Genomic DNA, 27,958 nt, shown 5'->3' with positions numbered 1-27,958 from the left:
CCCCAGGAGATAGATACAGACAAAGTCAGGGTTGGAGAGGACTTACTTTTGTCTAGGGCGACCTCTCCGAGCGGTCCTAGACACTGGAGTTTCCCGGCCTCTCTGGGCAGGAACGGATCAGGTGCTCCTTTCTGCCACAATAGAAACAGCTCCCCTCGGCTCGGCGTGAGTCTTGGCGAGATTTGACCATCTTGGTCTGGTCGATCTGCATGGGCTCGGGTGAGTGCACCCGGGGAGTGACAGAAGAGGAGACAGGTCTCTGGAAAGTAGGAGCTAGGCGGGGAAACCTTCTCTCACGGGTGGTCTCTTTGGTGCGTTCTTGAAACCGGATGTTAATCCGGGTAGCCAGCGACATCAGGTCATCCAGGGTGGTAGGAATGTCCCGACCGGCGAGCTCATCTTTAATCCGACCGGAAAGACCCTCCCAGAAGACGGACACCAGGGCCTCGTTATCCCAGTCAAGCTCAGAAGCGAGGGTGCGGAACCGTATGGCATATTGGCCCACGGTGAGACTCCCTTGGCGGAGACATAGCAGAGAGGAGGCAGATGAGGTCTTTCGTCCCGGTTCATCGAAGACCCTCCGGAAAGCAGTGAGGAAAGACGACAGGTCGGACACCAGGGGGTCCCCTCTCTCCCACAGGGGGTTAAGCCATGCCAGTGCCTCCCCAGTGAGATGGGATATGATGAATGCCACTTTGGCCCGGTCGGAGATAAACTGGTGAGCCAAGAGTTCAAAGTGCAGGGTGCACTGGTTTATGAAGCCCCGAGCTTGAGCGGGGTCGCCTCCAAAACGCGGAGGTGCAGAAAGCCGGGGTCCGGGGCAGGATGGCATGGTATTGGTGGGCAGCGGCGCTGCCGGGGTGTGTGTCATGCGACTTGCGGTGGTTGCAGGTGGAGCAGTCAGTGTGTTCAGGCGGGAGTTGACATTCCGCAGGTGGTTCAGGATGGACTCCTGCTGGGATCTCTGACGGGAGACTTCCTGGTATAGGACAGAGAGCGAGGGAGCTTGGGTGCCACCGGGTTCCATGGCCCGAGCAAACTGTTACGGGTCCGGGTGGTGGAACCTCTGTGCCGAGGTGCAAGGAGGGACCCAGAGGGGCGTGACTAAGTATCCACCCGAACCGACCCTGGTCGTACGGCAGCTAACGACACCGTGACCAGGGAGGATCCGGGCTGAGGGACCAGGTGCTACTCTGGGGACGACCTTGTAAGAGAGCAGGTGGCTCCCACGGGTCAGATGGCTGGGACTGACCAGTATGGCGGATGGACTCGGCAAGCAGGCGGAAGTCTCTGGTAGCTGGCAGGTGGACACAGTTCGAGAAAGCAGGGCAGGTAGCAGTCTATAGGTTTTACCAGGAAGATGGTCACAACAAGTGACGGCAGGGTCTCCAGGCAGGCTGGCAGGAAACAGGCGGGTGCTCCCAGGTGAGCGGGCAGACAGACGAGGCGGGTAACTGGCAGGTAACTGGTGGGCGCTCCCAGGTGAGCGGGCTGACGGATACAGCAGGTAACAGGCGGGTGCTCCCAGGTGAGCGGGCAGACAGGCGAGGCAGGTAACAGGCAGGAAACTGGTGGACGCTCCCAGGTGAGCGGTCAGACAGACGCGGCAGGTAACAGGCAGGTAACTGGTGGATGCTCCCAGGTGAGCGGTCTGACAGACGAAGCAGGTAACAGGCAGGCAACTGGTGGACGCTCCCAGGTGAGCGGTCAAACAGACAAGGTAAGTAACAGGCTGGCAGGCAGGATGAGAAGTCAGGCTAGCAGCGGAACCTGAGGGCTGAAGCACAGGTGAGACACAGTGCAAACAACTTTGCTCGGGCACCTTCATTTTGGAGGAGGTGCCTTATATATGGGAGGTCCTCCGGCAATTGGCCGGGGACTCCTTAGGAAGGCGCGCGCGGACCCTTTAAGAGAGGGGGAGCGCGCGCGCGCCCTAAGCACACAGCCGGGGAAGGGGCGCGTGCCAGAAGCAGCGGGGAGAGAAGCGCTAGAGGACACCGTGCCAGGAGCGGGGAGGTTAGAGGGACGGCGTCTCTGCCTAGCAAGGGGCAGAGACGCCGATGCTACAAACTGTATATATCTTTGATAATTTTGTATTTTAGTATTAGATTTATAAGCGTTATTCATAAAAGCAATAACACAGGGCCTTGTATCGGATATAGAGGTGTCTTTGTGTTTTCTTTGTTTCTAAGAGTATAGTAAACTGGACCCAGCCAATTCACCAGTCTCCATAATTTACGACTGTTATGCCCAATTAAAGTACTTTCTTTCCCCAATTAAAATATCTTCTTCCTTAGGTAATGTAAAGCCATGCCCCTTTTCATATCTTTGTAGTTGTAACAAAAACTTGTGACTGCCCATCTGAGATCAGACAAGCCCGTATACTGACACTGGTTGTGTGCCCTTGCCTTCGATTGATCGACTCTCTGATTTGATCAAAACTGGCAATCATGTGAAACCTTTTGAGTTTCTCCTAAACCTTTCCATACAGGTTTCCACATCATAACTAAACTCTGATGAAAATCACTGATGAAACTTGGTTTGTTTTCCTTGTATGTCAAAAAACCTGACGTCTGAATGACCTGACAATACAGACAGATGGGGTGGGGAGCTTCCCAAAAGGTGCCATGATGCCACCTTCTTTTCCTACACCGGTATAAGGTGGGCTCTTTATTCCTATGTAACTTCTGCATCCCGATGGGAGGTCATATCTTTGGAAAGCTGCTTCTACCGTTCGGCTACATCCGCACTTGTGTTCGGGTATTCTAACTTTAGGAACAGTAATGGAATTAAAGAAGTTGTCCAGTACTTGGACAACTTCTTGTCATACCCCAGGCTTGGCCCCGATAAAATAAAAAAGCTTATACTCACCTCCTGTGGCGGCACTGGCGGTCCCAGGGCTCTTGTGTGGTTCCTATGACACGTGATGCCCGGCACCCAGTCACTGTCCCTGCCTTTGGACAAATTGAACATCAGAAAATCAGAGATCGTTGGCAGACCTGGCGTCCTCTACATGTTCAATTCGACAAAAAGTGGAGACAGTGATGTCATCTCTAATTGGGTGGCGGGCTCACGTGTCACAACAACCGCACGAGAGTTACAGGACCACGAGCGTCGACACCTCAGGAACGGGGCGGCACGGGAGGTGAGGATAAGATTTTTTATTTCATTGGGGCCAAACATTTAGCTCAAGAAGGGGTTGTCCTAGTGGTGGACAACCCCTTTAATGGATCCTCTGGGTACCTGGTGAAAATGGGATCTGAGGCCCCATGGATTATTCTGGGGTCCGTTTGTGACTGTTTTTAAAAGGGAAGAAAAAGTTCTGCATAATGCGCTTTTTCTTTCGTCCCAGCGCCGGACACTTAACGGATCCCAGAATAATCAATGACGCCCACTTGGATCACTTATGGGACGACAGATGTTTTGGACGTGAATTCTCTGTGGCTGTAATAACGCAGGTGTGAATGTGGCCTCATTTTCACTTATTATTCCTATTTTCATTGTTTTCTGACACTGTTTCTGGTATGGAGCCGATTCTGTACATAGTGATGAAGAACAGCCGAGAAGCAGGAACTGGAGAGGAGACTTGTCAGCCATCGCCCTACTGGGACAGATGACTGCTGCAAAGGTTTACAATACGTCGCCCGACCCTGAGACTGTGCGCCATTGTCTGTCAGATTGCTGCAGTGTGTAGCTCATGAACACGAGACTTCCGGGCCGTGTGCAGCGCCCTGTTTACACAGCAGCGTCTTCCCCGGAAGGGGCGGCCCCGGCTTGGCAGCTCTTGGTACCATGCTGGTGTCCGCCGCTCCCGGGACAAGGTCACCGGCATGTGGTCGCTGAGCGGCCCCCGGATACTGCGCGCTCCCATGGCAGCCAGGTAAGAGGGGCTGCGGGGTCGTGTCGTGCTAGGTGGCCGGACCTCTTCCAGGACCCGCTTCTGGCTGTGTATGCCTACAGCAGATGTAGCGGAGCTGACGGCACCATGGAGGAGTGCGGCTGGTGCACAGGGTGGTGTCATCGCCGATCACTGCCGGCAGCCATCGTGTTCCCACGTGCTCTAACGCTGCTTTTTTCTACTTCAGTGGTTTTTGTGCAGAAAATCAGCTGGATTTAAGGCTCTGTTCACACTGGATTTCTGCAATGGGTTTAGGGGGGTGGGGGTTCTGCCTGAATCCCTCTTATGGGGTCATAGACTATGATGACACGCTGCAGAAATTCAGTCTGAACATGGCCTAACAGTTAAAGCAAAGTGGATGTGATGTCATTAAAGCTCATGTCTGCTGTGCTGTTAGGCTGAATTCACACCATGAGTATTTGCTGAGGTTTTAAAGCTATATATTTTTGTTGTGGAAAAAACGTATCCTTCCAGTTCCAGCACAGTGAGTGGGATTTATGGAAACCTCCTGCCCACTGTGCTTTTTTTTTTTTTTTTAACACACAAATTGATCTGCTGGGTTACACAGCGACGTGACGTTTCTGAGAAAAGCCGCACGACAAAAACATCTGTGTAACTTCTCTGTGACTGTCGTGTGACTATTTTAGATCTTGATTTTGCTGTAGATAAAATAGTCCAGTTGCTGACAAGTCACATGTCGTGTGTCAGGCTGTGTGCCCACTATGCGTTTTTTAAGTGTTTCCGCAGCTGCAATTCCACTACAGAAACGCTTAAAAAATGCTTGGTAGAAGGTCTGCCATGTTCCCCAATGATAATCCGCATGTGCTGTGCACATGCTGCGGAAATTTCCACTGTGGATCATCATTGCGGAAAAAAATGCAGCTCTACCAATTATTTTGCGGAATTGCGTTTTTTTCACCCCCATTGATTTGCATTGAAACGCTTAATATCCGCATGACTACATGTGCACATTCGTATATTAAGCGATTCAGTGTGCGGATGGTACCCGGGTCTGGAGAAGAGGAGACTCTCATCCAAACCCAGGTACCATAGAACCTGTAAAAAAAACCATTATACTCACCTTCTGATGGCCCCCGGTCTTCTATCCCGTACATCTTGGCTCGCAATGGAGTAAAAGGACCTTCCATGACGTCATCCAGTCATGTGACAGGTCACGCAACCGCTGACTTCGGCAGTCACGTGACCTGTCACATGACTAAATGACGTCATGGAAGGTCCTTTTACACCACCGCGGGAGACCGCAGGCCATCAGAAGGTGAGTATAATGTTTTTTTTTTATTTTTTACCATTTTTATTCTTTTTTTTTAAACTAACTTGGTCACACTATATAAATCCATGCCGGTTATATGGATTTATATAGTGTGACCAAGTTGCCAAGCACTTTCCAAGTGATGCTAAAATCGCCTCGAAAGCGCTTGTCGACCTGCATGCGAAATTTCATGATCAAAACGCTTCACATCCGCTTGTCCCTGGCTGAAAAAACGCATGTACAATCCGCATGTACAATCCTCATGCGTTTTTTCTGCCAGGGAGATGCAGAAACGCTCAGGAAAAATCCGGAGCATTTCTGCATCGTGGGCACATAGCCTTACTGTCATTTTAAGTTTGTGACAAGCGTGTGGAGTGAAGATCCAACACATTTGGAAACATTTGCGACTCGCAGGTTGCAGTGCACCACCATAGGTAATCATTATATCCTTATATGTGTTGCTGGGATTTCAGTGCCAGGCCGGGGTCCCACCAGCGTATGGCATCCGATGCGATATGCTAATGACAGTCGGCTCGTGCTCTGCTGGGAGCGGGAGCCGAATGTCAGTGCTCCTGTTCTCTCACATGAGAGGATCACAACACAGCAGAAAAGGAGACGGAGAAAGTAATTTCTCCATCTCCTCTGTTGCCGTCATCGGCGGGAATCGCACTGCACTCGGGTGATATCCAAGTGCAGTGCGATGTTTCACACGCACCCATAGGTTTATATGGGTGCATGCCATCCAATTCTCTGGTACAATTGCAGCATGCTGCTATTGTATTTGCATGCCGAATCTGCATGAGAAAATAATCACATGTTACCATAGGGTAACATTGGGGCGAGTGCTGTCCGCTTTTTTTTATCGGATTGCACTCGTCCGATTGCATCGCAAGCGGGAGTGAGCCCTCACTGTATAGCCCTAGCCTTAAAGGAAATCTGTTTACAGGTTTTGTCTACGCCATCTGAGAACAGAATAATTTACTGGCAGAGACCCTGATTTCAGCCATGTGTAACTTACTGGGCTGCTTATTGCAGTTTTGATCAAATCGCTGTTTTATCTGTTTCAGGTCTACCAGCTCTCTGATTGCTGAGCTGTGTATATCCCTGCTCACACCACTGATTGACAGTTTTCCATGTAGGCAGAAATCTGCTAAGTGGTGGGGCAGGGGTTGTACCAAAATCATAAATATGGAGGACTACATGGTAGCAGGTTTATTTGTCCTCTAGTGATAAAAATCAGTTTTATCAGCAGATTATCACAAGTACAGCTGCAGCCCAGTGAGTGACACATCCCTGGAATCAGGGTCTCTGTTGCAGCATGATGCTGCTTTCAGATTAGGTGCCAAAACCTGGTGATAGATTCCTAGTAATGTGATAAATGGATCAGTTTTATAACAGATACAGATGGACGCAGGAGAGTTCCATTGTCTATGATGGGCTTTGTCTGGGCTTCATTACAGTCTGCTTTTTAAAAGGAAAAAAATCACATGCAGAACTCTCATCATCTTTTCCAAAACCTGACACACAACATAACCCAGACAGACCCCATAATAATCAATAGGATTCCATCCCTTCTATTTGCATCAGTTATGCATGGATGAGTTTTGCACATTAATTCCACTTGTCTCTTCCTAAAATCTTATAAGACAAACTGGAGGTATGTGTAAGTAAATAAGTGTGAACAGAGCCCTAGAAATGACAAGCAAGCTGTTAACTATTGGCTATTGTCCCTGCAGCCAGACCCCAAAGATCGCATATCCGTGTTGCTATGTGATAAAAGTATGTGGAGGGAAAGCTGCTTTTTTACACAATTCTGCCTCCCATCACTTGTTGGGAGACCCCTCATATATAGCACTGGAATAATGAAGATAATGGTAAAGGAGCACTAAATATTGGCATCACAACCATAGCACATATGCACTTCATTTTATGCATTTAGTGTATTCTTGAAGTTAAAAATGGGGATAAATGCCATTTTCTCTCTGCAGGCAGTGAACATCAGTTTGCTTGTGAGACCACATACAAGTCGAAATCATGTATTCCATGTGGGCATCTCGGATGGGGTTATCTGTTGTCCGCTGTGCGCCTCAAGCTGGGACATCTGTGCTTTTATGCCCAAGACAGACTCGCTCTGATTCGGTGGCCAGTTATAATGGCCCCTTACACCAGTGTCCTTCCCCCGGGATGTCGGCTGCTGCACCAAAAAAAACTAAGCTGCAAGAGTCAAAGACTGACCACAGCGAAGCACTGACGCTCGCGGAATCATGTAGACACTTTAGACGATTCATAACAGACCCCGGACTTATCAGCTCCATTCTGGAAGGCTTTGCACCTTGTGGATCGAGCAGAATGGCACCAGTCATTATGGAGTGTAACCCAGGTATCGTCTCTGCTGCTAAGGTTTCCATATTAGTGGCTTGAATTTGTGCTCTGTAATTGCCATCCATGTTGTATGAGTGTATTTCCTTATCTCTGAGCCTTCATTTTCATGTACTCACTCATTGTCATGTTGCTTTAATTTTTATTGTATGCAGCCAAGGTGAGCGCAGTGTCACTTAGGAACCTGTGTCAGGCTATGTGCCCACGATGCAGAAATGCTCTGGATTTTTACTTAGCGTTTCTGCATCTTCCAGGCAGAAAAAACACATGTGGATTGTACATGTGGATTGTACATGCGGATTGTACATGCGGATTGTACATGCGTTTTTCCTGCCAGGGACATGCGGATGTGAAGCGTTCTTCACATGCATTTCCGCATGCGGTTGACAAGCGCTTTCCAAGCGATTTTTAGCATCATTTGGAAAGTGCTTGTCAACTTGGTCACACTATATAAATCCATGCAGCCGGCATGGATTTATATAGTGTGACCGTAAAAGAATGGTACCCGGGTTTGGAGAAGAGGAGACTCCTCCGGACCCGGGTACCATAGTACCTGTAAAAATAAAAAATAAAATAAAAAATATACATTATAATTGCCTTCTGATGGCCCCCGGTGTCCTTATCTGATGCGTCTTGGCTTGCCGTCAGCTCGCGGTGGTCTAAAAAGGACCTGCCGTGACATCATTTCGTCATGTGACCGGTCACTTGACCGCCGACGTCAGCAGGGTACAGTAGTTCAATGCAGCTTGTGGGGAATATTTTTTCATAAGAATTTGGGAAAGTTATGAAATGTCCTAGAAATGTCTGCCCTATTCCTGATCTAAGGGTCTAAGACTTTTCGCTGAGATGAATCTGTGCTGCAGAAAATTTATCACTTAAACATGAGACATGTATGAGGGAGTCGTGGAGTCATGGAAATTGAGTCAGAGTTGGAGGTTTGGCTTACCGACTCCACAGCCCTGCTGCATACACGTGCTGTGTGTAATGTGTGTATCTACGGAGCATTTGTTCTGCAGCATGTGTGTGTAATATATACAGTACAGACCAAAAGTTTGGACACACCTTCTCATTTAAAGATTTTTCTGTATTTTCATGACTATGAAAATTGAACATTCACACTGAAGGCATCAAAACTATGAATTAACACATGTGGAATTATATACTTAACAAAAAAGTGTGAAACAACTGAAAATATGTCTTATATTCTAGGTTCTTCAAAGTAGCCACCTTTTGCTTTGATGACTGCTTTGCACACTCTTGGCATTCTCTTGATGAGCTTCAAGAGGTAGTCACCGGAAATGGTCTTCCAACAATCTTGAAGGAGTTCCCAGAGATGCTTAGCACTTGTTGGCCCTTTTGCCTTCACTCTGCGGTCCAGCTCACCCCAAACCATCTCGATTGGGTTCAGGTCTGGTGACTGTGGAGGCCAGGTCATCTGACGTAGCACCCCATAACTCTCCTCCTTGGTCAAATAGCCCTTATACAGCCTGGGGGTGTGTTTGGGGTCATTGGCCATGTTGAAAAATAAATGATGGTCCAACTAAACGCAAACCGGATGGAATAGCATGCCACTGCAAGATGCTGTGGTAGCCATGCTGGTTCAGTATGCCTTCAATTTTGAATAAATCCCCAACAGTGTCACCAGCAAAGCACCCCCACACCATCACACCTCCTCCTCCATGCTTCATGGTGGGAACCAGGCATGTAGAGTCCATCCGTTCACCTTTTCTGCGTCGCACAAAGACACGGTGGTTGGAACAAAAGATCTCAAATTTGGACTCGTCAGACCAAAGCACAGATTTCCACTGGTCTAATGTCCATTCCTTGTGTTCTTTAGCCCAAACAAGTCTCTTCTGCTTGTTGCCTGTCCTTAGCAGTGGTTTCCTAGCTGCTATTTTACCATGAAGGCCTGCTGCACAAAGTCTCCTCTTAACAGTTGTTGAAGAGATGTGTCTGCTGCTAGAACTCTGTGTGGCATTGACCTGGTCTCTAATCTGAGCTGCTGTTAACCTGCGATTTCTGAGGCTGGTGACTTGGATAAACTTATCCTCCGAAGCAGAGGTGACTCTTGGTCTTCCTTTCCTGGGGCGGTCCTCATGTGAGCCAGTTTCTTTGTAGCACTTGATGGGTCTTGCAACTGCACTTGGGGACAGTTTCAAAGTTTGCCCAATTTTTTGGACTGACTGATCTTCATTTCTTAAAGTAATGATGGCCACTCGTTTTTCTTTACTTAGCTGCTTTTTTCTTGCCATAATACAAATTCTAACAGTCTATTCAGTAGGACTATCAGCTGTGTATCTACCTGACTTCTGCACAACACAACTGATGGTCCCAACCCCATTTATAAGGCAAGAAATCCCACTTATTAAACCTGACAGGGCACACCTGTGAAGTGAAGACCATTTCCAGTGACTACCTCTTGAAGCTCATCAAGAGAATGCCAAGAGTGTGCAAAGCAGTCATCAAAGCAAAAGGTGGCTACTTTGAAGAACCTAGAATATAAGACATATTTTCAGTTGTTTCACACTTTTTTGTTAAGTATATAATTCCACATGTGTTAATTCATAGTTTTGATGCCTTCAGTGTGAATGTACAATTTTCATAGTCATGAAAATACAGACAAATCTTTAAATGAGAAGGTGTGTCCAAACTTTTGGTCTGTACTGTGTATGTATATATGTATGTATGTGTATATATATATATATATATATATATATATATATATATATATATATATATATATAATGTATTCTAACTTGTATATATGTAGTAATGTAATAGTATATGTAGATGGTCGGGTATAGACGCACAGTGGCTGTGTGTGTGTGTTTTCCATATTTATAAAACCCGGCAGCACAGATTAGAGCTCATAGGTGGAAACATATCGGCAATCATTCAACAAACTAGCAAAATGCTGATCATTCTTTGGTTAACTGGATTGTTTATGTCAGAATAAACATCATTGTTCTCAGCAGCACATCACCCGGTGTAAACTGCAGTTGTGCTGCTGATAACATGATACTGTATGGGGACAGATTGATCTATTAGTGATCGTTCTGTGCAGGGCTGTGGAGTCGGTAAGCCAAACCTCCGACTCAAACTCCTCAATTTCCACGACACCGACTCCAACTCCGACTCCACCATACATGGCTCATGTTAAAGTGATAAATTTACTGTAGCACAGATTCATCTCAGCTAAAAGTCTAGACCCTTAGATCAGGAATAGGACATACATTTATAAGACATTTCATAACTTTCCCGAATTCTTATGAAACAATATTCCCCACAAACTGCATTGAACTACTGTACCCAATTTATTATATATTTTAGGAGTCGGAGTTGGTCCATTTTATACCGACTCCACTAAAATGAGCTCCGACTCCACTGCTCTGGTTCTGTCCCCCTTATTCTTCAATTGCAGCAAGAGGGTATATAACCCCAAAGTATCTCAACACCCGTTATTTAGATGTAGGGCAGCAAGAGTAATTTAAAAAATAACCTTTAATTAATTAGATTTAAGAATATACAACACTTAGTAAAACCAAAGTAGGACCTAATCCAAGGTCAATATAGAAGTATAACAATGTCCAAGACAAAAGTTATATGATAATACTCAAAAATACAGTGACACTGTCGTACCAAAAAGGACTGAGAGTGAGACTCCAAGGTGAAGAGCAAATTATCCTATGGAGCTGACTCCTTGTCCCAATAATGAATACTCATATGAACCATTCTCAAACCATTAAACAGTGGAAAAGACATCAATATGCATCTATCTATATATGGAAAAAACGATACAAGGAGTGTGTTTAATGACCCCAATGTTCAGTGTATCTAACCATGTGCATATCAGTCACTAGACAGAATAGGTCTATGGTGTGCATCCCATTACCGTTAGGCAAGACAATACACTCCATATAAATCACCCCAATGGTGAATAAGACAAAAATTAAATATAAAACGCAACATCCTCACCCATTGTAGTAATTTCCGTGGTAGTCAGTCCTGGGGCTGTCTCAGTGGAGGGAGCCATCATCCATAAGGAAACGCAGCAGCATATCAGTGAAGGCATATGGTTCTGCCCCTATTTAGCCCTAAAGGGGAATACTGCTCTGCCCTGTTCCCAAAGGCTCACGCCCTGATAAGGACAGTGAGCAGCTTCCAATACAATACACAGACCCTGCACTTGCCCTCAATATGCCTCTCATGCGTCCCAACGTGTTTCATCCTTCTCGGGAATCATCAGGGGACATACGTACATGACAAAGCTGGATGCTTTGCTATTCTGCTATATTAGGAGTCAATGTGTACTCCACTACAAGCTACAAGGGAGTGCTGGAAGGAGTCAATAGAGGGGATATATATATATATCAGGGTAATTCAAGGGAAATCACAATCTGGTGACTCAAAATTGTGTTTGGTCCTATCTAAATTGCCCCAGGTGTAAATGTAGATTAAGAAACCACCATCTTGGTTCATGACTGGGAAAAATAGCCATGTGGACAAACGGTGTGTGTCCAGTTCAGCACGCCCATAATGAAGGCGCACGTCACCCCAAGAGGCGGGGGTCAAAGTAGGCAAGGACGCTGTCATTCCCGCCTGAGCTGGAGCGCTCGTCTGAGACGCATACGTCATATCCGGTCCCATGATTCCATCCCAGGGTTGGATACCAATGTGGAACGCATGCGTCACATGTCAGGGCGTGATGATAATAACGTCACATCCGGAACTATTGGTGAGCCGGGTAGTTAATCAAAGCGCTGGTTTTCAGCATCATACAGATCTGGGTTTGAACGCATGCCGAGACACACAGGTCAATCCAGTCCTTTGGCTGCAAGCCGAGAAAGGATGTCCGTATAAGACAAAAGCCTGATGGCAGGCCCCACATCCCGGAGTGTCAGAAAGATGACACCATACACCAGGGCTCGACAAACCCAGGCGCCTGGTCGCCAGTGGCGCCTAGAAAATGTTGTCTGGCGCCTAGAAAATGTTGCCTGGTGCTTGAGGAGTTGAGAAGAAAAAAAAATACTCTCAATCCAATCCCACCTCCTGCACGGAGTCATCCAATCGGAGGAAGCAGGGACAGTATCGCTCAGGCTGCCTTCTCCACCTTGCTCCGCCCCCCTTATGCTCTGGGACTGGACAGGGAGAGTTGGGTTACGGGGGAAGCAGGGCCGGCGTCAGCACCCGGCGTACCCGGGCAAGTGCCGGGGCCCTGGAAAATCAGAGGGGCCCAGCCGCCCACTCACTGTCGGGGCCCGGGCCCACACACCCACCCGCCCACTCACTGTCGGGGCCGGGCCCACACACCCACCCGCCCACTCACTGTCGGGGCCGGGCCCACACACCCACCCGCCCACTCACTGTCGGGGCCCTGGCCGCTTCCTCGGCACCTGTTCAGGGACGCAGGCGCTGCTTGATTGCCGGCACTTCCCCCAGACATGGCCGCACGCTGTCCGGCTGTGTCTGCTAGTAATGACACGGCAGGGTCGACGGCACTGCACCTTTAATTGTGCTTGTGTGTCGCTCCTGCCGCGTCATTACTAGCAGACACAGCCGCACAGCGCGCGGCCATGTCTGGGGGAGTGCCGGCAATCAAACACCGTCGGAGCGGAGGTCCTGCACAGATGGGCAGGAGGGGCCCGAACCCGACCGCAAGTGGGCCCCTCTGATGTTCCAGGGCCATGAAGTCTGTGACACGCCGGGGGCCCTGCACTGCCCCATACCCGAGGAGCTGCTGGACAGGACACTGGACCGGGGACAGGTGAGTGAGGCTTCCCCAATCCCCATATTAAAAATATTAGTAATGGGTCTGTGTGAGTGCATGTATGTGAATGTCAGTGTATATGACTGTGTATATATATTTGTCTGTTTTATCTATGTGTATGTCCGTATGTGTACATATGTCTGCGTACCGTGTGTGCGCACGCATATGTCTGCGTACCGTGTGTGCGCACGCATATGTCTGCGTACCGTGTGTGCGCACGCATATGTCTGCGTACCGTGTGTGCGCGCGCATATGTCTGCGTACCGTGTGTGCGCGCGCATATGTCTGCGTACCGTGTGTGCGCGCGCATATGTCTGCGTATGTGAAGGATGAGGGGGCAGGCTGGGCCATGTGTAATAAATAAATAAATATTATATATATATATATATATATATATATATATATATATATATATATATATATATATATATATATAATAATTTATTTATTTCTCCGCCGTATCTGTGCATCATGAATCGTGTATGTGTTAAAAGGGCCCACTGAGACTCTTTCGCCCGGGGCCCAGAAAAACCTGGAGCCGGCCCTGGGGGGGAAGGATCGCTGTGGCCGGGGGCCTGTTCTCATTTCCCGCTACCTGTGTAAGTACATACAAAGGCTGTGCTCCCCGGGGAGACGCCGTGTGTGAGGGGGTCTATATGTACAGTTTGTCAACAAAAAATTCTGGCTCCTAAATTTTTTGGCTGGCTCCTAGATTCTGAACAACTTTGTCGACCCCTGCCATACACGATGCTGCCATTAAGCCAGTCTGTCAATCAGGAAGCACCTCATTCTTCCTCAGCCAGTGTAAAGGGGCCGGGAAACAAGCGCCGAAGAACTTCACTATTGTCAATCAAACTCATTTAATGGCCTGAGATCAGCGCATGTAACTGCAACCGCAATGTTTCTGTGTGATGGTGTAATATGTCAGCATTTAGGGCCACACATTAAACTTTTGCCTAAAACCGGCCCTGGTCTTAGGATATGGTCATTGTGGGTATTCATTCATTGTCTATTTTTCTATGCCATATTGTGCTGTCACATATAGACCTATGGGTGTCCTTCTAGGTGGCTTACTTAGACAAGTGTTACTTGTCGTGCCTCTCTTCCTAGCTTGGTGACTTTTTCTTCCATTTGGGATAATTACATATTTGCTGCGCATGCTTATATTTTGCATATAATTATGTTTTTTTACTCATGCCATATATATTATGTACTGAGCAAGGCTTCCACTTTGGTTTTATTTATCAGTTACTAGGTGTCACCCCTTCTTTTTTTATCTTTCTACTTTGAATGTTATTACTTTTGTTTTATATATTTAATAAATTAAGTCCATTTTTTTTTCTGCTGTAGAAAATCTTATGGAGATTAATCTGTGCTACAGTAAATTGATCACTTAAACATGAGCCATGTATGAGGGAGTCGGAGTCGTGGAAATTGAGGAATCGGAGGTTTGGCTTATCGACTCCACAGCCCTGCCCTCAGGCTCCGTGCAGGAGGACAGGAGCACCAACCAATGAGTGCTTCTATCCCTCTGATGGGGGAGGTTCAGTGGCCGGAACTCCTGTCCTTCACTGCACACTCATCTTTCTGCCCTAGGCAGATGTCTAGTATGCCCTGCTCTAATGCCAGCCCTGCCAATGAGCAAGGGCAAGGAACCAGGTCCTACTGCACCCGATGCGCGTTTTGCAGGAAATGCTTACTCCAGGGGTGGTTGGATGTTGAAATACAGCATATTTAACAGAAAAGGGATCCAATAAGGTGACTATATTACTTACCCCACATCTGTGTGAGGCTACACCCCTCGGCTTAATGCCTGCAGCTAAATACACGTCGCCATTTAAACAGCGATACCCGCCATATACAGTGGCATGTAAAAGTTTGGGCCTTTTAGAGATCATTTCATCTTCAACTTGCTTAACTGTTCACGATAACAGTAATTTTGACCAGGAGTGCCCAAACTTTTACATGCCACTGTAAATTACAACACGGACATCGGCGGAAAAGGTGACGTTGCGTGGTGATAACCATGACGCATTTAAACCACGTGACAAGGCCAAAACATGCGAGAATTGCCTGACAAACACGGGCAAAGCCTCGGGGACTCAGACATGTCACTTGCTCGAGACTCAACCGACCTGCGATACTCTGTGCATACCTGATCACCTTAGGCAAAGTAACGAGCACTTGCGCTCATCACTAATGATAATGTGTACATAAACCAATCTGTACATTAATTACGCAACAGTTGGTCACACAAACAGAGGATATCCTTAGCAAAGGAAGGAAAAAATGTACCGGTACTAATAAAAATAAGAAAAATAAATATGAGGGATAAAAATAATTTTAAATGAATAAAATTAAATACAGATGGAAGGAGACATACTCGCACCCTTATTGCACAATAGGATTAACTAATGACACAAAATCACAAAAGATCCACCCAAATAATACATGTAATGATAATATGATAGTGAAGAAAGTGCACATAATAAATGGATACTGTTGAATGTGGGTATTTGGTTGCTGCAGATGGCTTGTGAGCACATCTCAGGGGTTTGGACTTTTTTTTTTCGCTGGTTCTTTTTGGAACCTTTGGACTTGTTTGCTTGGTGAAACATTATTATTTGTGCTTTAGGAATGGAACAACCTATTCTAAAGTTTCTTATGTTTAATGTGTGCCTTAGCTTTCAGTACTTGCATCAGACCATAATCTAATGCTCCAATTTATCAAAATCAGTGTTTTTCACAGCGGTGGGAAGTGCAAAGCACCCGATTCATTATGAGGTGCCTTTTAATGAATCTGACAAGGGGCGAACTGGCATGCGACTGTGTGTGCCTCTCTACAAATCTCACTCCACTCACATTAGTGTAAGATTTGTGGCATTAGGAACGTGAATTTGACCAGCAGGAGGTCATCACCCCCCCCCTCTCCTTCTCCAGACTACTTTGTCAGATCTGGGTGAAAATTGTGTAAAAGCGCTAAAAGTCGCAATATTTTTTGCGCAAAAATGTTGCAACTTTTCAAAGATTTTTTGCTATCAAACGTCTGATGAATCTGGGCCTATATATTTCCCCTTTTTTCTTTTTTATTCTCACATTCTTTGTGACCAATCTCATTACTTTAGTCCTTATCTGGGTTTAAGTGCATCTGAATCCAATGAATATGAAGATTTTATATTAGTTTCATATTTCTGGATTTGTTTGGCAATATAAAAAAAAACAAAACAGATTTCTCAGGTAACAGCAGGAATGAAATAAGAGCAACAACTGCTCACTTTTGCCCCAATGAGGGTTCTTCTTTACTAGTGAGTTGTAATATCAGAAATAAATAATGGTGCCCGGCTGTTCTTTGCACCCAATTCGATCTTGAGAATGGCCTTATGCGTCTAACTAGAAATGGGCACTAGAGAGTTGCCAGAAATATTGTGCAAGAAGTTTTGAGAAAGATTTATGCATAGTTTTTTTATTATTATTTTTAGGTCCTGGATTTCTCACTCAGGCCTTGTTGGATGCTGGCCACAAAGTGGTTGCCTTGGAAACTAACTCAGATTTTCTCCCATCTTTAGAGGTATTAAAAAAAATCTTGTATTAAAAAACACAAGTCAACTGTACGGGGAAAGTGGAGAGCCGGTCATTCTGTGTACTGACCTCTTAGGCCTCATACAATGGACGTGGCGGGTCGAATTTAACCCGCTGAATTCACACCTTCCCACCTGCTTATTTTCCACCTATCTCCGACCTTCTCTTTCTGTATGAAGCCGGAGCTGTCAATCAAAGAGGGTGGAGGGGGGTTAAGGGAAAACAAGCCGGTAGGAAGGTGGATATAAATGATTAACCCCTTTAAAGCCTGGGGCATATTAGTACGCCCCAGGCCATCACCCCTGGTTCAGTGATTATTACAGCTGACATGTGCCCGCAACAGCCGTGGGCAGAATCGCGATCCACCCGCGGCTGTTAACCAGTTAAACGCCGGAAGCGCGTCACTTACCCCGCCCATCGGTGACCCCGTCATGTGATCGCGGGTCACTGATGTGTGGGCATGACAACCCTGGGTCTGCAGCAGACCCCAGTGATTGTCATGTAATGATCGCTATGAGCGCCACCTAGAGGTCGGCGCTCATAGCACAGGAGCATTTCTGCTACATAAAGGTGATCTGCTGATCCCCTGTATGTAGCCGAGGCAATCGGACAGTTGCTGCTTCTAGTCTTCTACGGAGACTATAGAAGCAAGCAAAGAGTGAAAAAAAAAAATGTTTTTTAAAAAAAATAAAAAAATATATAAAAGTTTAAATCACCCCCTTTTGCCCCATTCAAAATAAAATAATAATAAAAAAAACCACATACACATATTTGGTATCGCCGCGTTCAGAATCACCCGATCTATCAATATAAAAAAAAGAATTAATCCGAACGGTAAATAGTTTAAAAAGAAAAAAATTCTAAACGCCAGAATTACGTTTTTTGGTCACCGCAACATTGCAATAAAATGCAATAATGGGCGATCAAAACATCAGATCTACCCCAAAATGGTATCAATAAAAACGTCAGCTTGGCACTCCACAAATAAGCCCTCACCCAGCCCCAGATCCCAAAAATGGAGACGCTATGGGTCTCGGAAAATGGCGCCATTTTTTTTTTTTTTTAGCTAACTTTGGAATTTTTTTTCACCACTTAAATAAAAAATAACCTATACATGTTTGGTGTCTACGAACTCATAATGACGTGGAGAATAAGAATGGCAGGTCAGTTTTAGCATTCAGTGAACGTGGTAAAGAAAAAAAAAAAAAAAAACTGTGGTATTGCACTTTTTTTGCAATTTCACCGCACTTGGAATTCTTTTCCCGTACACGATATGGTAAAACCAGTAATGTCGTTCAAAAGTACAACTCGTCCCGCAAAAAATAAGCCCTCACACGGCCATATTGACCAAAAAGTAAAAGCGCTATGGCTCTGGGAACAAGGGGAGCAAAAAACAAAAATGCAAAAAAAACGGAAAATCCCAGGGTCCTTAAGGGGTTAAGCTCTCCATGATGCACCGAGTACCTGTACTAGGTTTGAACAGTCATTCTGTGCTGATAGTCCCTATAATAGTCTTGTAAAGCTGTGCGTCCGCCGCACTGAAAGCACAACTACAGAAAGGAAATAAACTATGCCTCCCAGCAGCCTTCGGCTTTCAGTCATAGAAGCGGCTTCAGTCACCTCTCAGTACATAGTGAGCGGCGACTGTAACCATGCCCCGGCATTGACTGACAGCCGGCTCAGCAGTGCATCAGTACTGAGGCTGCTGTCAGTCAGTGCCAGGGTGTGGTTACAGCCGCCACTCACTATGTACTGAGCAGTGACTGAAACCGCGCCACTATGACACAGCTGGAGGCTGCTAGGAGGATTAAAATTCTCTGGCTTTCAGTGCCGCGGACGCACAGCTTCAGAACGCTGTTAACCAACAGATTAACTCCATGACAAGATTAGCTTTTTTTCACATTACAGGATTCGTTTCAATCCACAATATATCACTAGTATATTTGTATATTCGTGAGCTATTTTTATTAGTTGACTTATTACATTCTTCATGATATTTATAGCATGCAGCATAAAATAAAACAAAAATATACTGCAAAAATGAATCCTCTATGTAAATTCTCAATTTATTTGAGAATATATTTATATGATCTGTCATCAAATTAGTCCTTTTTTCTTTTTCTTGTACTTTTAGAGAATGCAGAGCAATGCAAATGGACAACTAAAAGTGGTTCACTGTGACTTCTTCAGGATCGACCCCTGGTCTGAAGGACTTGTTCAGCCTCCTTCTATGTATTCCAGTACTCTCATGAAAACCTTGAACATCACCGAGGTTCCATGGGCTTCAGGTCAGATACAGTCTGCTTTTTCTGAACTAAGCAGTTTTTCACATCACAATATTCTTATCTAGAATTTTCCAAGATAGACGATCTGTAAAGGGCACTATAAGCTACAGGTTTCCTCTTTTTTATTTTTCTTAAGCATTCCTTATGAGATTTGAATCCTGAAGGACGATATAGCACTGCATTACTTGAGTACATATTCTTTAAAATGAGGATTACCATGTATTAATTACAATCTCCAGAATGCTCACTAACAATAATAGGACCTTACCCTATGCCCCTGTATATAAATACAAGTTTGGATAGAAGGCTTAACTGTGTGTGGGGTGGCATATAACTGGAAGCCAGTGATGTGCTTAACCGATTGCACAGCTTTTACTTCTCTAATTTACATTTTTAACAACTGATCGAATCCATTTCTAGATTTTCCCTGCAGCTTTTTCTCAAGTGGAAATGTAGAATCATATTGTGGCAATTTAAATGAATGGACCGCCATGCCCACACAAGTCGCCTCCATGGGATCCTGGAAAGCTGACAGTAGCTTCAATATGCTAAAAGAATCCAAATACTCACCCGATTAATCTACCTTTGCCCTCTGCAAATCCCTTCATTGGCTTCCAATTCACCAGGGAATCCAGTTTAAACTACTATCACTGATCTACAAAGCCATCCATGATTTGTCTCCTCCGTACATCTCCTAACTAATCTCCTGATATCTTCAAACACGTAATCTCCGGCCCTCACAAGACCACCTTCTCTCCTCTGATTTTGTATGTTCCTCACTCAATCGCCTCAAAGGCTACTCATGATCACCCCCATCCACTGGAATTCTGTGCCCTAACTCGTCCGATTGTCCACTATATTAGAACCTTCAGACAAAACATGAAAACTCATCCCTTCAGAAATTTTTCAAGCCTTCAATGATCCCTCTCCCACGTCACCACCACCAGAGCTGCTGCAACCCCCAACCTACTGTCTCCTTCCCCATCACCCTGTAGACTGTAAGCCCACAAGGGCAGGGACCTCGCCATCCAGTACCAATCTGTCATTGTTCCCTTTTTCACATGTACAACACTATGGAATCAATGGTGCTCTAAAAATATATACTTGAGGAGAAAATCTCCATGATGTGAAAGATATTGGATTGTGCTACAGGTGCATCTCACTAAATTAGAATATCATCAAAAAGTTAATTTATCTCAGTGAAACTCGTATATTATATAGAGTCATTACAAACAGAGTGATCTATTTCAAGTGTTTATTTCTGTTAATGCTGATGATTGTGGCTGACAGCCAATGAAAACATAAGTCATTTTCTCAGTAAATTAAAATAATTAATAAAAAAGCACCTGCAAAGGCCTTCTAAGCGTTTATAAAGGTCCCTTAGTCTGTTTCAATAGGCTCCACAATCATGGGGAAGACTGCTGACTTGACAGATGTCCAGAAGGGAGTCATTGACACTCCACAAGGTCCCAGAGTTCCAATTTTCATTTGGAAATCAAGGTCCCAGAGTCTGGAGGAAGAGTGGAGAGGCACACAATCCAAGCTGCTTGAGGTCTAGTGTGAAGTTTCCACAATCAGTGATGGTTTGGGGAGCCATGTCATCTGCTGGTGTAGCTCCACTGTGTTTTATCAAGACCAAAGTCAGCGCAGCTGTCTACCAGGAAATTTTAGAGCACTTCATGCTTCCCTCTGCTGACAAGCTTTTTGGAGATGGAAATTTCATTCTCCAGCAGGACCTGGCACCTGTCCACACTGCCAAAAGTACCAATACCTGGTTTACAAACAACAGTATCACTGTGCTTGATTGGCAGCAAACTCACCTGACCTTAACCCCATAGAGAATCTATGGGGTATTGTCAAGAGGAAGATGAGAGACACCAGACCCAACAATGCAGACGAGCTGAAGGCTGCTATCAAAGCAACCTGGGCTTCCATAACACCTCAGCAGTGCCACAGGCTGATCGCCTCCATGCCACGCTGCATTGATGCAGTAATTGATGCAAAAGGAGCCCCGACCAAGTATTGAGTGCATTTACTGAACATACATTTCAGTAGGCCAACATTTCGGATTTTGAAAACATTTTTCAAGCTGTTTTTATAAAATATTCTAATTTACTGAGATAATGACTTTTGTGTTTTCATTGCCTGTAAGCCATAATCATCAACATTAACAGAAATAAACACTTCAAATAGATCACTCTGTTTGTAATGACTCTATATAATATATGAGTTTCACTTTTTGTATTGAAGAACTGAAATTAATTAATTTTTTGATGATATTCTAATTTAGTGAGATGCACCTGTATATTGTTTTTTTCATGGAAAAATCCAGCAAAAGTATTCTTGAAATCCCAATTATTTGACACACAAAAAAAGAGGGTTGCAGTGCTCCAATACCAATCGTCTCTATCTATCATGCATGGCTGTTTTGAAATTATTTATTAATGTTTTTTTTTCTCTCCAGATGTTCCTTTAAAAGTTTTCTTGATGCTTGGTCATAAAAAAGAACGAATTTTACTTTGGCGGCAAATTTACTCTCTCTATCAGCGACTTTCAGTTTATAGATACGGAAGAATAGAATTAAATGTGTTTATGACGGAAAAGCAATACTGGGTATGTCATTACATGAGTATTTGCTATATCTTTGACACTTCCTATGGGGTACTGAAGAATTTCCAGGGGTAGAGTAGTATACATAAATGTGCTACAAACATGGCCCATCACACTTCCTACAAGACTGCAAAAACACCAACTAAAATGTTGCCTGTGGAAACCAAAAAAATCATAATTTGACACTTACATTTTTAGATCAAAGGGCAAGAAGATTGTGTCTGGTAAGAGCTGTAAACCGGATGGGTTAAGTGTGTGCACTAAAATCTCCCCAGATGTTGTTGTCGTCCTCTTTTTAAGTTATTATGAGGAGCTCTGAATATTCACTACTCCAGTTTTTTTTTCTAGAAACTGATTTCTAGACCTGGGGACTTTGTGAGGTATCAGGCATTGAGCGTGCTGTTTCAAGCTGCCTGTGATGTAGAGCTACTGCACAAGGTGAGTAACCCCACTGGTCAACCACTTATCTGACACTGCCGTGCACAGTGGAAAGTGCTGCCAAGTATGTTGTCACTAAAGTATGGTCATAGATTCAAAGGGCTTGGCCCCGCTCATGTGAACTTACTGCCATAGATAAGCTGATGATTCTCAGGCCCACCTGAGAATAGCAATGGATATTGCACAACCTTTCCAAATTGTAGGAGTAGGGAGAGAAGGTTTCCCCCTGATGACAACAGCTACTGGAAGTCTACCATTTTAGTTTGACTTTCATACAAGTGTGTCACTAGTCTCTAGATAATGTGTTTTTTTTTTCTTTTCCTATTTCCTCACTAGGAACCTACATCCACATTTTTGACCCCTTCCAAATTTCGAAGTCTTCAGATGTCCAAGTCAGGGGTAAGTGTTAAAAAGCTTAGTAATGCTATACGTATAAATAAACCAAGTGCAAGATTGTGGGGTTTTCTATGTTTCTCAGGCACAATGTGAAATTTGATGGGAGAGCAAAAGAGAAGTAAGACTAGATTCATACAGGAATAAAGGTATGCTGCGGAAAGCATTACATTGCAAAGCTGGAAATCTGCCGCAGAACTTTGGAACAGATAAAAGATGCTGTAGACTAGCGTATATTTTACTGTGGTTGCTTAATCAGCATTCACTTGCACTAATTTTGTCAAAAATATTGTAGAATGTAGAAGTTACTTTACTTGTAAAGCCTTAGTCTCCCTTACAGGTATAAGTCATTTTAAAAGGAATCTGTCAGTAGGATCAACCCTCCAAGCCGTCTATATGGACATGACGGCCAAAGAAAGTAGACTAAAATGATGCCTTGATATCTTCAATCTTTTGTCTTATTTCAGAGAAATCCATGTGTTTCTTAATTTGTTTTGATCTCACTGCAGTCTCACACTAGCTATGCCCTCTTTTAATCTGAAACTAGCTCTGGAGGCAGATTCTCCACGAGATCTATGTCCGGCTCATAGATCTTAACAGCTCATTTACACATTAAGAAAAACGTGGCTATCTCTGGAATAAGACAGTGGCTCGCAGATATGGAGGTATCATTTTATCCAACCATCTATGACCTACATGCACATATAGACAGCTTAGCAGGGTGGGTCCTATTTATAACCCATTTAAGTTTTACAGGAAATCTAACTCATTAAGTCTTTAATTTCTTAAACTGACTTTTCATCAAGACTTGTGTAAGATACCCCAAATTAATTAAGAGGCACACACTATTTAAAGGGAACCTGTCACCAGGTTTTCCCCATATAAAGTATGGCCAGCACCTGTAAGCCCTGTGTTTAAAGCATTCTAGAATGCTGTATATATGTCCCCAATCCACTCTGCAAGGCGTTAAAAAGAGCGCATATTATACAGGCAGTGCCGTCCGGTCAGATGAGTGTATCTGGTCTTGATCCGGCGCCTCCTCTCTTACGATCGCCGTCCTCCTTGCCTCCTACATTATCCACACGCGCTCCTGCGCAGGCGTACTTCTCCGCACTGTAGTGTGCATATGCTGGGAAAGGCCAAAGAGTGCTGATGACCCATAGGTTAAAGCTAGCGCATGCACACTACAGAACAGTAGAGTATTTAGATGTTCAATGTGAGGGTGGTGGTGGGTCCCCTCTCTGGAGATGTATTTATGGATTTTACACTTTCTATACGACACTCCCCTTTTCATTTAAAATAAGCTTTGGCAGCAGATTCTCAGGGAGATCTGTGTCCGGCCAATAAATATTAACTACTGATTTCCACATTAAGAAAAAGTGGATTTTATCTGGAATAAAACATCAGATTGCATATTTCAATGTCTCCTTTTATTAAACTTTCTGTGACCTGCATGTCCATGTAGATGGTTTTAGAAGGGTTGATCCTACTGACAAAGTCCCTTTAATATGAGCTGGATGTGAGTTGTGTGTATCCAGGGTGCTGCAGACTTCACTTGCTTTCATGTATCAGAATGGCTTTTATCCTGCACTTGTATCTTCTTCATGTGCTGTCCTCCTTATATAAAGCATATTTTCTCTGCCCTTCCTGAGGCTGCATGCTTTTCCTCCCTCTCCACACTGTGGCGCTCTTTGTAACACTTCTCCTCCTCTCTGCTGGTATATAGAAGTGTTCATTCAGACATCCGTTTTTCTCGTAGGAGTTTTATCAGTATTTTTCTTGGACAGAACTCGTACCTATTAGTCTATGGAGCTGTTCATGTTTCCTTGTCCGATTTTGATCTGATTGTCGGCTCAAACACGCAGCCTATAGGTCCTTGAGAAAAAAATACAGCACATCACCAGTTGTCTCACCAAAAATTACCCTTAAAACTCAATCATTATTAAATAAATAAAAAGAAAAACAACCAACCACTGCACACCTGAATTAATTAAAATTAGATATGATATCCTAAAAAGGGGGTGGGGGATACTCTCCCTGTTATTGCACTATAATCCTTCCCTACCTTGCCGCAGAGGTTGGCTTTGGCGCCCCCGCTGAACGTAGACTCACTTTCACTCAGCCTGGAAGACCCTATCCTCCCCCATTGTTTTTAGGATATCGTCATATCTAATTGTAATGAATTCACGTGTGCCGTGATTGGTTATTTTTTATTATTTAATAAAGATTGAGTTTTAAGGGTAATTTTTGGTGAGACATTTAGACATACCCCTAACTAGATGAATCCTTTTGTAAAACTCCAGCACCAGTTGCCATCAGTGTGTTGTCGGCGTTTCACGGTCTGTTTTACAGGAGATGCTTTACCAGGCCTCCATTAAGTAATTTTCTCATCTGAGAAAAATTGAGTAAACACTGACCAAACTTTGTTAGTAAAAACTGACACTCGTCAAACGCCGATGAAACACTGAAGCAACTTGGACTGTTTTTTTTTTTTTTTTTGCATACTTGAAAAATTAGGCGTTGCAACGAAGCCAAATGCTGAGATAAGGGAAGGTAGAACAGCATGGGCTGTCGAGAACAGGAGCAGAACCCTGACAGGTTTGTATCTTTTTTGTAGGGCACTCAGCTAGGTGAAAGGCTTACAGACACTCTGCCGCTGTGAAATGGGGAATCATTTGTTGTAATTAAGACTAAGCTGCTTAACTTTGTATTTAGGAAGCAAATTGAAAAAAAAAATCTGCAAAATGGAGTACATAGTCTATAAAAATAATTTTTTGGGCTGACTCTGGCCTTGCCTACTTTAGCAAATTGATTTAAACCGCCCCCAATGCTTTAATAAGTGGGCTAATATATGACTAACCTTTTAGAATTGACAAAAAGATAAATCTTTCTATACAGTACTACCATATTCGGACGTTAAAGGAAATCTGTCACCAGGTTTTTGTCCCCTGATCTGAGAGCAGCATGATGTAGGGGCAGAGATCCTGATTCCAGTGATCTCACTTACTGGACTGCTTAGTGTAGTTTTGATAAAAAATCAAAATCACTGATTTATCAGCAGGAGATTATCAATAGAGGACTAGTAAACCTGCTGCCAGGCAGTCAGGCATATTCACTCTGATCTGTTACCCCGCCCCCACCACTGATTGGCAGCTCTCTGTATGCATTGTAGATGGGCAGAAAGCTGCCAATCAGTGATGTGGGCAGGGTTATACAGCTCAGCATTCAGAGAACTGCTAGATCTGCAGCAGACAAGTGATATCAAAACGACAGCAAGCAGCTCGGGAAGTGACATCACTGGAATCAGGGTATCTGTCTCTGCATCATGCTTCTCTCAGATGAGGTACCAACAACCTGGTGACAGATTCCCTTTAATTGGAGTGAGGCAACACTCATTTTTGTACATGGACTTTATCTATAAATTGTAAAAGCATAATTAAGCATTTTGAAAATGAATAACCTCTGTACCCTAATTGTACATGTGCACTTGAGATAGAAGATATTAAGTGAAGAACCATATTGCATTTCTTTCTTCTCTTTTTGTTTATAGGATGCCCCATGTGAAAACTTATGTTTAGTTCAAATAACACCAAAAAGAAACCTATTTTCTGAGAATTTTACACCTACAGATGGCGGTATATTTGTTTACATGATAAAGCAGTTTCTGACAAGACGCAAGTCAAAACTGATAGAAAAACTTGAGTAAGTGTTTGTATCCAAGAGTCATCATTTTATTTTTAGTCTATATTTAAGGTTTTTAAAAGTATATTAAGAACCAATTCGATATTTGAAATTCAATGGAAAAAATACCAGTACACAGTAATCGTTTGTTAGTAATCGGTGGTGGTTTCCATAACTGCGGTTTGATTTAGTGTGCTTTTGTGTAGTGTGTGTAAAAAAAATATATATATATATACAGTTATATGAAAAAGTTTGGGCACCCCTATTAATCTTAAGCTTAATGTTTTATAAAAATTGGTGTTTTTGCAACAGCTATTTCAGTTTGATATATGTAATAACTGTTGGACACAGTAATGTTTCTGCCTTGAAATGAGGTTTATTGTACTAACAGAAAATGTGCAATCTGCATTCAAACAAAATTTGATCCCGTTTTCCAGTACCCTATATGGTAACATCAATAGAGACGTTCAAAAGTACAATTTGTTCCTCACACGACCATATTGACAGAAAAATAAAAAAATGATGGCTCTGGGAAGAAGGGGAGCAAAAAAACGAAAATACAAAAACGTAAAATCCCCTGATGCGGCACACACGGGACGCATATCTCCGGTACCGGAAATCTACGGACGTGTGAAACCAGCTTAAGGCAGCGTTCAGACCAAGCCTGTGTCCTCGCACAGCACACTGGCTACTTTGACTGACATTTGAATACCTTTCATCAGGGGTTCAGACGGAAGCCACCAGCATTCACTCGAGTTAGACAAATGAGTTTAAAATATTAAAACTTTAGACTCTGACCTTCTTTTTGTTGTCAGTCTGTAATTTCTTTTTTTGCTTTCTTCCAGTAACCTATCCCCAGGTAACGGGAAAGATATGTTACAAAGTTTAGCATTGCCTGTGGACATTGTTACTGGCTGCATCTACCCAGAAGAATACAAACTACTGTTTGAGATCATGTCCCGCTCAGAAGAGTTCAATCGGAGTTTTGTCTTAGATGAAATCTGTGAAGACATAGAAGCCTCAAGCTACTGAATTGTTTCACGCGTCCCATATCAAGATTTTGCCAACATCTTTTATATGAATTCAGGCTCATGAATGGATTGTGGATTGACATGCTGTAGGGGCATTAAAATCTGTTTATTTCAAATGTGCAGCATTTATTTGCAGTGCTTATTTTTAGATAATTGGGGAAAAAGTTGACCATTGTATTACAAACCTTTTAAAGTTTTTTAAGGCATTGGGTGTGAACAGCGCAGATTGTGACTATTGATTACTGGGGCACAAGCACGTTTTTGAGCATTCTAGTAAGGAGTGTCTCCTGGAACAATCTGTGTTATGGAGCAGACACTGCAGATCATTATATTCCCCACAGCACATAGTCTTGGTTCTGTTTTCATTTTCAGGCTAATGACTCCAGCCTATTCTCTCTTTTGAGTTTTCTCTAAGAGAAGGTCTATTGAAGGGAATCTGTCACCAGGTTTTTGCTACCTAATCTGAGAGCAGCATAATGAAAAGAGAGTCAGACCCTGATTCTAGCGATGGGTCACTTACTGCGCAGTTGGCTGTAGTTTTGATAACCTCCTATTGAAAATACAATGATTTTATCACAGGAGGACTAGTAAACCTGAAGCCAAGTAATCCTCCATATTCACGAACTC

General features: G+C 44.0%; 1 protein-coding gene across 1 annotated transcript; it reads left to right on the top strand.

Moving 5' to 3' along the window:
• The first annotated feature begins 3,722 nt into the window (after positions 1-3,722).
• TFB2M (transcription factor B2, mitochondrial) lies at positions 3,723-27,447 on the top strand. The gene is made up of 9 exons (XM_073672801.1): positions 3,723-3,880; positions 7,157-7,548; positions 16,794-16,882; positions 19,028-19,181; positions 21,643-21,791; positions 22,137-22,226; positions 22,563-22,625; positions 26,170-26,321; positions 27,146-27,447. The coding sequence occupies exons 2-9, from the start codon at positions 7,203-7,205 to the stop codon at positions 27,330-27,332; spliced, it is 1,230 nt and encodes a 409-aa protein (XP_073528902.1). The 5' UTR covers positions 3,723-3,880; positions 7,157-7,202; the 3' UTR covers positions 27,333-27,447.
• Positions 27,448-27,958: the final 511 nt, after the last annotated feature.

This window comes from Phyllobates terribilis, unplaced genomic scaffold (genome assembly GCF_046119375.1).
Source record: "Phyllobates terribilis strain yellow unplaced genomic scaffold, ASM4611937v1 Scaffold_3__8_contigs__length_932513732, whole genome shotgun sequence".
Lineage (NCBI taxonomy): Eukaryota > Metazoa > Chordata > Amphibia > Anura > Dendrobatidae > Phyllobates > Phyllobates terribilis.
This window is presented reverse-complemented; position numbering and strand designations above follow the sequence as displayed.